The following is a 10976-nucleotide window of genomic DNA, read 5'->3' on the forward strand; positions in this document are numbered from 1 at the left end:
TATTAAGACCCGAACTCTGACGCACCTATATAACTCTCAAACAGCAATATCCAAAGGTCTCTTTAGTACACTCAAAACAAAAATGGGTAATTATGCTTAAAACTCTTTCAAAACGATTCTTTAACAGGGGTACTGATGATTGGATTAAAACACTCTTTACAAAATTAAATACATTCTATATGAATTACAACACTTTGAAAATAATTTCCATAAAAACAAAATAAAGCACTCAAAACATTAAGTCTGAACAAAACTTAGATTAAGACAAAAATGTTACGATCTGGAAATTATATGTAGTCAATTGACTAGAAATATTATATCTGAATAAACCTAAGACTAAGAAAAAAGAAATAATACTTATAAAAATTATATAATCACTTGTTTCACTTTAAATAAAATCTGAATACAATATTTAAGCTTGATAATTAATGAAAATAGATAACCAGATCACAGTACAAATACCTGTCTCCTTACTAAAGAGCCGTTTATAAAAACTGAGAGAATATTTATAAGTAATCACTATGTTTAAAAAACCATCACACCAAAACTTCGATATTTCACTGAACACTTTTAAAAAAATTCACTCAACTGTGTATGAGGGAGAGGGAGAGGAGGAGATGGTTATGTCTTAAGGCTACTTCCAGAAGATTGCCAAAGATCTGGGAAGCTTGTGGGGCTGGCCTAAGGACGTCAGAGTTACTAAGTATTGCTTTGCCGAACATGTACTCACGCAATGCGAGACAGGTCACTCAGTCAGCTAGCTCCACCCACTCTTTTGTCCCCGACATAAAAAAAAAGATAAGAGGTAACACCAGGGCACTCGAGAACCTTCCAAAGCACATGGCATATTTCGTATTTATTCACAAGCATGATGCAATACCTCATAAAAATATAAAGAACATTGCATAAGCCCTTATTCCTATCCTATAGGGTTACATAACACTCTCAAACAGTTACGGAAGACTTCATAAAAAAATATGTGAAATAAAATGTTAATTCTTACAAATAACAAATTTACATATACTGACTTGAATGAAGAATACAAGGAAATTAATGATGAAAGTCTTGTGTAATTTACATAATAAACTTAAATCTACAAGAGAGGAACTCGTTTTATGGGCTGGCTACTCATCTCTTCAATGCACAAATAAAATATATGAATGAATCATGAATAAACTATTGTATTTACTCTACACTAGACCAGCTACGTAAGATAGCTCCCCCCAAAAAAAAGATTAGTTATTCCGGGTCTGAATGCATCGATTCGGCCCGAGATAAATAATCTGCAACCACGTTTATTGACCTGATATATGCTTTACATTAATACAATATGGTTGGAAACATAATGACCATGTAGTTAACCTTTGATTATTATTTTTTGTCTTATTAACAAAAGTTTAAGGATTATGATCTGAAAACACTGTATATTATTCATTTTGTGGTTGATTCACATAAACCTCATACTGTTTATTGCTGTGGCTAATACTAGTAGTTCTTTTTCAACTGTCAATTAGGCTCGCTGATGTTTCTTCAACTTTGATGACATGAAACAAAGAGGGTGAAGGATTCCTTCTTCGTCCTCTTGCAATAAAACAGCTCCAATTCCGTTATCCGATGCATCCACTTGGATGAAGATTTTCTTGTTGAAATCAGATGCTCACAGTATTGGTTTTGAAGTTAATATGGCCTTTATCCTGTTGAATGATTTCTGGCACTCGCTGGTCCATATAAATTTTTTCTTGGGGATACAGCTGAAAAGTTCGGGCAAAAACGTCTGTAGAATCCTGCCATCCCTAAAAAGCGTTGTAACTGCTTCCTCATTGTGGGGAGTGATGCTTTCCTTATTCCTTCAACGTTAGCGGCTACTGGGGCAATTAGTTCTTATCCTACTTCAAATCCCAAGTACCGAACTGTGGCCTTTCCAAATTCGCTCTTCTCCAGGTTAATCATCAGGTATGCACCTCGCAGCATTTGAAATACCTTCTTCAGGATTCGGAGATGTTCTTCCCAGGTTGATAAATATACCACAATCTTTGTGAGATATACACCTACTCCATCTATCTATCCTAGAAGGAAATTAACGATGAAAGTCTTGTGTAATTTACATTATAAACTTAAATCTACATGAGAGGACCTCATCTTATGGGCTGGTTATTCATCTCTTCAATGTACAAATGAAATATATAAATGAATCATGAATAAACGATTTTGTTTACTCTACATTGGATCAGCTTCGTAAGATAGCTCCCGCCAAAAAGATTATTTATTCCGTGCCTGAATGCATCGATTCAGCCCAAGATAAATAATCTGCAAGCACGTATTCTTTACCTGATATATGCTTTACATTAATACCACCTAGTTAATCTTTGATTATTATTTTTCATCTTATTGACAAAAGTTAAAGGATTTTGATCCGAATACGCTGTCATCTCTTCATTTTGGGGTCGATTCACTTCGACCTCAAACTTCTTTATTGCTGTGACTAACGCTAGTAGTTCCTTTTCAACTGTCAAGTGTGCTCGCTGATAATTTTTTTAGCTTCGATGACATGAAACAAACACGGTGAAGGATTCCTTCTTCGTCCTCTTTGTCCACATATTGTAAAGTAGTGGGGGCGTTCATTAGACCAAATGGTATGGTGGTTTATTGATATAACCCAAACAGGGTTATAAAAACTGATAACAACTTTGCGTTGTCGTCCAAAGGAAATTGATAATAGCCTTTTAACAAGTCGATCCTGGAGACGAACCTCGCTTGTCCGATATTGTCGAGTAGTTGGTCGATGAGCGGCAATGGATAATCAATCGGCCACACTGATTGAGTTTAACTTTTGGTAGTCCATACACATCCTTAAAGATCCGTCCGTTATTTTCATGAACAATCATGGAGAACTGTAATGGCTAGAACTTTGTTCGGTTATTCCGTTTTGTAACAAATAGTCCACTTCTTTTCTCATTACTTCACGGTGATACAGCAACAGTCGATAGGTGCATTGTTTAAATGGTCTTTCCTTTGATTTGAGGTATATCTCATGCTTCGTCAGGTTGGTCATTTTGGGACATCTGAGACAATTTTAGGGAAACTTCTAATTTATCGGCTTAATTCCTCTTGGTGCTCCTGGTCCAAATGAGTTAATTTCTCTCCCAAATTCCGAATGATAGACAAATTATTCACTTTGCTTACTGTTCCTACCTCATATCTGTCATCGTCTTCCGTGGATAGTATGGTTTGCGCCATACACTTGTGAAGCTTCAGTCTCGTTTTCACTGAAGTAGGGTTTCAGTAGGTTAACGTGTACTTTCCTCTGACTTTTCCTTCTTCCTAGGGTTTCGATAATGTAGGTTAGGTCACTGATCTTCTCCAAAATCTTAAATGGTCCTTGTAACTTGTTGGTGAATGGGAATCTCCTTAACGGCAGGAAAACTAATACCTGTTGTTCTATCGAAAACTGTCTGTCCTTACTTTTCAAATTGAACCTTTTCTTCAATAAGGTTTTCTAAGGAAAATTTCCTTATCTCGCTGAGCCTTTTCCTCAAATTCTTGACATATTCTCCTGTTGTTTCCTATCGGTCCTTCCATTTTTCCGTTAGCATTTTAATCGGTCCTCGTACTTCTCGTCCAAATACCATTTCATTTGGGCTACATCCCATGCTTTCTTGATAAGCGTTACGTACCTCGAATAACATCAACTGTAGTCTGATGTCCCATTCATTCCCCGTTTAGTTGCAGAATTTCGTTAATATACTTTTCAAAGTTTGATCAAACCTCTCTAATGCACCTTGGGTCTCCTGATGATAAGCAGTTGATAGTTGTTGTTTCACATCCAACAGTTTCATTACGTCCTGAAATAATTTTGATGTGAAATTCGTTCCTTGGTTACTTTGAACGATTTCCCGTATACCAAACTTAGTAAAGAAGTCTAGTTACTTCTCAGCGATTATTTTGGTATTGATGTTCCTGACGGGTATGGCTTCTGGGCATCTCGTCACTGGACACATTAAGGTTAACATATATTCGTGACCTTTTATCGACCTTGGTAAAGGTCCCACAATGTCGATCATTACCTTGCTGAAGGGTTCTCCTTGCACTTCTATCGGGTGTAAGAGCGCTTTCTTAATGTACTCGTTCTGTTTTCCAACCATCTGACATAAGTGACATGCACGGCAAAAGTGGCTCACATTCTTATGCATGCCAGGCCACAAAAAGTGTATTATAATCTCCGTCGTCTTCCTTATCCCCATATTTCCCATCTCGTGCACTACAGTGATCACCTGTCTTCTCAACGATGTAGGAATTAATATTTGACAATATATCCCCCATTCAGCATTCCCAGGGATATTGGCAGGTCTATGCTTCCTCATAAGCAACCCATCCTTAAGATAATAACAGGTCGAAGACTGGTACAATAACTCTGTTAACGTTGCATCCTTCCGTTGCAATCCTATCAGCCTTTTCCTACTCACTTGTCCTACTTCTAACGCTCTATTTTCTATTTCCTCCAGGTACATTTCTTCTTTGTCCTCTTGTCCACTCGTCGGTCATTCTTCTTCGCTCGGGCTTACTCGGGAGTTCTTCTTTTGCGTACCATCAAGGGAATCCTCTTCTTTGGAAAACAAATTTACCAAGTTCATGGCTCATTCGATTTTTTTTTTTCAGCAGCCACTTTTTTTTCATACTCCTAGTCATCCCACAACTAGAAACAGACATGGGTAATCCTTCTCGAGTTCAGTCGTATGACTATACTTCAATGGTTTCTCCATTACAATGGGACAAGGCAAAAATGGCGCTCCACCAACCTCATTACTTAACAGGACATCTACTCCTTCGACAGCCAATAATCCTTTACCACAAAGTCAAAATTACCTGTCACCAACTCGCATGACCTTTTCAAACGGCAAATAGGGGTAACCTCCTCACCTCCTATTCCCTTCAAAATAACCGAGTCCCCTGTGAGAGACTGTTCCACCAACCGGTGTACACCTCGTATCACCACACTATGTTTACAACCTGTGTCGCCCAATATCCTGACCGGGGTTCGCTCACTTCCGTCTATTGCTGCTAACATACTTTCATAAATATATTGTTTAAAGGTATCCATGCTGTTTGAGTTTGTCCTGTTCAAGGAATTCTTCTTTTAACATTTCAATTGCCAAGTGGTAGTTACAGTCAGAAATAGCCAAATGCTTAACTACCTTCAAGGCATAGCCCCTAAGGTACCCATGTAAATATACAGTATTTGTTTGGCAGAATCGGACAGATTTTTTCTGGACCCAATGACATTATTAAATTGACTAAGAAATGAATTAAAAGCAAATTTATCTTTCTCCTCACCACTAAAGATTCCACATTCTAAAGGAGGGGGTTTCCCATCAGACATATTCATTCTAGACATCATTTATAAAACTTTATCGGCAGATAAGTTGCCAGAAGCCCCACTTGACTCACTTATATATTGTTCATATTGGTCGAGCTCTATACTAACCTGAATGCTATATTCTGCCTGACTATCTAACTCCTCATTATAATATTGTTCATTACTGTTCATTATTTCATGTGTCTCCAAAACATTATTAATTTCTTTATTAAAGTGTTTAACCTCATCGATCTCTTTTTCTATTACAGTTATTTGACTCTTACAAAAGGAAGAAGTTAATCTATTATCACCATGAAGCTCCATTAGCTTCCTTAAGTAAATTGTCGGGAGTTTCGAACTGATCACTCGAAATCCCCGCCATTTAACTCCACGAACGTTGCGTTAAATTGGGGTAAGATTGGAAGATCTCACGGGCATTGCTGCGAATGAGTGTTGTCCAGTACGTGACGGTATTGTGGCATAAAATTCAACCACTTGGTGGGGAAGGAGAGTGTCAGAGAGACAAAGTATTTATTATTTACGAATTACAAAAATGATATTATACTGCTTCACCACGATAAAAATATCGATGTATATGTTTAGAGCCAAGGACTCTCTAGTTTGTTGGATTACGGCAAATTATGGCCTTCAGCCGAAGTATTAAGTTTACCCTTTGATCTGAAGTAAGACTTTGATTGTTTCTCTGTCTTGTGGTCGATAAAGAAGCTTTATCAAACCCCTTATTGAATAAATAATGTAAGAGTTCCCTCGCATCTCCCAAGGACACTTTAGTTAGCGCGGGAGATCGTAGTTTTCCTCGTAGCTGTCCAGCACGACGCTCGTTCATCTCTGCCTAAACCTCCAACCCAGTAAGTTTTGCTATTGTTCGTCTCTCTGTCTCCGCTTCAAGCCACGTGATACCAGGTCAGTTCCTTTTTCTGAGTATTGTACGTAACTTTATATCGGTCTGTAAAATTGTCATCCCTGGGACTGGGGATTGGTTTTATGCATTAAAATACACCTGTGGACCTTGGTAGGTGATTAACCAAGGAATTATCGTTGTAATTGTGAAAATTTAGTCTTTTTTAGTCCAACGTGGACTTTGTGCTTCATGAGCACATGTTGCAGACCCCCTAAGGGTGACAGTTCTATTTTTCAATTAGCTTAAAGTGTTAGTGTGTGTTATTTCTCTATCAAATGGTTATTTTTGTAATAAATTTGAAAATTGTGATCATATTTTATTGAATCCTGAATAGTTTTGGAAAGCAAACCTCTTCAAGGTCTTGTCATCGGCCCATTCCATCGGGCCTAGAATCATTAACTACAATAAGTCGGAGAAAATTCACAACATTTGGTCCTTCGAACCGGATGACAAGTGCTTTCCAGAGCTTGCAAGGAAATTCAATGAGGTATGATCTTTAGGGTAACCTTAATAGGAGAGAGAGGGAGAGACTGAACAAAGCCCTCAGTGTCCCGATGTGCGACCGACCGCGTGTGCCTCTAGTTTTTTGTGCCCCCATCTTCGTAACGTAAACCTAATTCTCTTCCTTCCTAGTTTGCCAAACCCCCCCCCCCCCAAAATAGAGTAAAGTCAGTCAAAATGGCGGTGGCCACGACCTTACACATCGAGGGATCGATGGGCCTCATAGTAGACTTACTGGTTGAAACGCAATGTGCGTTAGTTGAGACCTACTCTGAATCCGTGTACCAGAATCTGGTCACGCAATTGCAAGAGGAGGTAAGACAGCTAAGAGAGCTGTACAAGAATCAATCTGTTAAACTAGAACCTGGTTTAGAAGCCCGAATCAGGCACACGCTAGGAGAAGCTACGCGAGCTTCTACCCTTCTATATAATCGAATTGATAGAGTGAAAGTCACTCCGACGGGGAATGTTTCCCTCCCCAGATTGAAGCCGCTGCCTCTCCCCACATTTGAAGGGGAAGTGCAGGAATATGCTTCATAGCGAGAGCTCTTTACGATACATGTGGATCGAAGAGCAGATTTGGATGATGTATCTAAATTCACATATCTGTTGGGGACTTTAGGCAGGGATCCGCTTAGGATCGTAAAATCTCTAAGCGTAACCGCCGCGAACTATAAGATAGCGTTGGATCTCTTAGACAAACAATATGGTAATGTCCATCAGACACTCGTAATTCTGCACAGAAAGTTGGCTAATATCTTTGTACCCTCATTAGATCGTGTAGAGCTGAAAAGGTTCTGTTTTGAATTAACATTTATAATTGAGCAGATCAAGAGGCTAAGTAGTAATGATATAGGCCATGGTATGGTCATGAGCCTTATTAATCAAAAGTTGTCAGAAGGGAAGCTCTACAGGAAAGTAGTTGAGCATCTGAGAAAGTGTGACTATACGCTAGATGAATTCTTCGACGCGATCGATTTCATTATTAGAATGCTCGAGGACGATGCCTTGCAACAAGGCGATAAACTTGAACCTGACAAGAGATTAGACGTCAGTGTAAGAGCGAAGTCGAAACCTGTTCAGAATAATTCTTGTCCCTGTTTTAATGAACGGCACCCGCCTCACGGATGCCGCCAAGTAACTGACGTGGCTGCCAGACGTCGCATTTTGCTAAAGAAGGGCCTGTGTTTCAATTGCACTAAGTCTGGTCATCGGAGTGATAAGTGTCCCGTCCCTAACTCTTGTAAGAATAGTAATGGTAACCACCACACAGCCATTTGTGATAATTATAATGCGGGAAAACGACCGCAATCAGTTACCTCCACTTCAGCCCCAAGTAATAGTAGTAGTCAGTCTACAACGTCCCGCCCCGTAGTAAATGCGACACCTCGACAGCACGAAACTTCCCCCTGTCTATCTAAAGATAAAGTGGAATCCAAACAGTGCAAAAGTGCAAAGATTGCACAGATGTCCGACGTGGACCTCCCATGTACAATCTTGCCAACGGCTATGGCCAAAATTCTGAAGGGGGGTCGTGCGGCTATCTTTCTTAACTTCAAAATGTGGCATATAATACCCTTCAATCTTGGGTTCCTTTACTTCTGATATAAAGCCTGCTTCTAGGTACTTATTTGTCACTCCCTGATACTGATCAAAATATTCCCTGTCCTTCCTGAACTTAGTTTGCAACGATTCTAACTGTGCTACAGCGTTTTAATAGTTCGTATCTGGCCTAGCATCCGACCCGAATGGTAGGCTAACCTAATATCCCTCAGGCTTCTTTACGACACTTTGTGACACCTTTCGCATGGCTTCCGCTTTGCGAACAGTATATTGCTCTGATGGGGCGATGCCAACACGGTCCAAACGCCACCACTCATCTACGTCAAACTGGTTTGGTTCACTCGCAATTCTACAGACTCTGAGCGTTTTCACATGTTCGATCTTTTTTCCTTCCAATAGCCACTGCGGCACTTTCCCATATGGCGACATACCATTATGAGTCAGGAAAAGATTTATCCCATCAACCTTCTCGATGCCTATGATGAAGTAGCTAAAATAATCGGCCCCTACTAGAATGTGGACATTTTTCAACTCGTCGGATTTATTCTCTGGATCGGCAAACGTGACTTCCTTACTCAACAGATGCTTTCTAAATTGTACATAACCAGCGTTATGTATCAGGACGTAAACATTCTCGTGTGCCACCAGCTTCATTCGTATTATTCTTTTTCCCATCTCTACCCTACAGCTTACGACATCATATTGTTCGCTTATCTCTGCGGAGCCAAACGGAGCCATGTTCAATGCTACCCTTCCTACTACTGGTAGGCCTAATTGTCTCGCGGTTTTCGCAGATATGAAGCTCTTTTGGCTTCCCGTATCGAGAAATAAGCGGACTCGCTTGCTACCTTGCTTATGATTGATTTTGGCCATAGTCGTTAGCAAGATTGTACATGGGAGGTCCACGTCGGACATCTGTGCAATCTTTGCACTTTTGCACTGTTTGGATTCCACTTTATCTTTAGATGGACAGGGGGAAGTTTCGTGCTGTCGAGGCGTCGCATTTACTACGGGGCGGGACGTTGTAGACTGACTACTACTATTACTTGGGGCTGAAGTGGAGGGAACTGATTGCGGTCGTTTTCCCGCATTATAATTATCACAAATGGCTGTGTGGTGGTTACCATTACTATTCTTACAAGAGTTAGGGACGGGACACTTATCACTCCGATGACCAGACTTAGTGCAATTGAAACATAGGCCCTTCTTTAGCAAAATGCGACGTCTGGCAGCCACGTCAGTTACTTGGCGGCATCCGTGAGGCGGGTGCCATTCGTTAAAACAGGGACAAGAATTATTCTGAACAGGTTTCGACTTCGCTCTTACACTGACGTCTAATCTCTTGTCAGGTTCAAGTTTATCGCCTTGTTGCAAGGCATCGTCCTCGAGCATTCTAATAATGAAATCGATCGCGTCGAAGAATTCATCTAGCGTATAGTCACACTTTCTCAGATGCTCAACTACTTTCCTGTAGAGCTTCCCTTCTGACAACTTTTGATTAATAAGGCTCATGACCATACCATGGCCTATATCATTACTACTTAGCCTCTATAATTGTTAATTCAAAACGGAACCTTTTCAGCTCTACAGGATCTAATGAGGGTACAAAGATATTAGCCAACTTTCTGTGCAGAATTACGAGTGTCTGATGGACATTACCATATTGTTTGTCTAAGAGATCCAACGCTATCTTATAGTTCGCGGCGGTTACGCTTAGAGATTTTACGATCCTAAGCGGATCCCTGCCTAAAGTCCCCAACAGATATGTGAATTTAGATACATCATCCAAATCTGCTCTTCGATCCACATGTATCGTAAAGAGCTCTCGATATGAAGCATATTCCTGCACCTCCCCTTCAAATGTGGGGAGAGGCAGCGGCTTCAATCTGGGGAGGGAAACATTCCCCGTCGGAGTGACTTTCACTCTATCAATTCGATTATATAGAAGGGTAGAAGCTCGCGTAGCTTCTCCTAGCGTGTGCCTGATTCGGGCTTCTAAACCAGGTTCTAGTTTAACAGATTGATTCTTGTACAGCTCTCTTAGCTGTCTTACCTCCTCTTGCAATTGCGTGACCAGATTCTGGTACACGGATTCAGAGTAGGTCTCAACTAACACACGTTGCGTTTCAACCAGTAAGTCTACTATGAGGCCCATCGATCCCTCGATGTGTAAGGTCGTGGCCACCGCCATTTTGACTGACTTTACTCTATTTCGGGGGGGGGGGGGTTTGGCAAACTAGGAAGGAAGAGAATTAGGTTTACGTTACGAAGATGGGGGCACAAAAAACTAGAGGCACACGCGGTCGGTCGCACATCGGGACACTGAGGGCTTTGTTCAGTCTCTCCCTCTCTCTCCTATTAGCATTACCCTAAAGATCATACCTCATTGAATTTCCTTGCAAGCTCTGGAAAGCACTTGTCATCCGGTTCGAAGGACCAAATGTTGTGAATTTTCTCCGACTTATTGTAGTTAATGATTCTAGGCCCGATGGAATGGGCCGATGACAAGACCTTGAAGAGGTTTGCTTTCCAAAACTATTCAGGATTCAATAAAATATGATCACAATTTTCAAATTTATTACAAAAATAACCATTTGATAGAGAAATAACACACACTAACACTTTAAGCTAATTGAA

General features: G+C 40.3%; 1 protein-coding gene across 1 annotated transcript; it reads right to left on the minus strand.

Annotated features, from left to right (window-relative positions):
• Positions 1-259: 259 nt before the first annotated feature.
• Positions 260-10530, minus strand: LOC137626401 (uncharacterized). The gene is made up of 4 exons (XM_068357437.1): positions 9999-10530; positions 8771-9766; positions 5446-5613; positions 260-336 (listed from the first exon to the last, which is right to left on the minus strand). The coding sequence occupies exons 1-4, from the start codon at positions 10528-10530 to the stop codon at positions 260-262; spliced, it is 1773 nt and encodes a 590-aa protein (XP_068213538.1).
• Positions 10531-10976: the final 446 nt, after the last annotated feature.

This window comes from Palaemon carinicauda, chromosome 1 (genome assembly GCF_036898095.1).
Source record: "Palaemon carinicauda isolate YSFRI2023 chromosome 1, ASM3689809v2, whole genome shotgun sequence".
Taxonomy (NCBI): domain Eukaryota; kingdom Metazoa; phylum Arthropoda; class Malacostraca; order Decapoda; family Palaemonidae; genus Palaemon; species Palaemon carinicauda.

Coding starts and splice junctions, on each gene's coding strand:
- LOC137626401 (XM_068357437.1), bottom strand. CDS start 10,530: ATGGCGGTGGCCACGACCTTACACATCGAGGGATCGATGGGCCTCATA. Junction 5,614..8,770: donor TCTTTTCCTGACTCATAATG/GTATGTCGCCAT, acceptor TAACTGTAATAG/AAAAAGAGATCGATGAGGTT. Junction 337..5,445: donor CCAATATGAACAATATATAA/GTGAGTCAAGTG, acceptor CTTTTTTCTTAG/TCTTAGGTTTATTCAGATAT.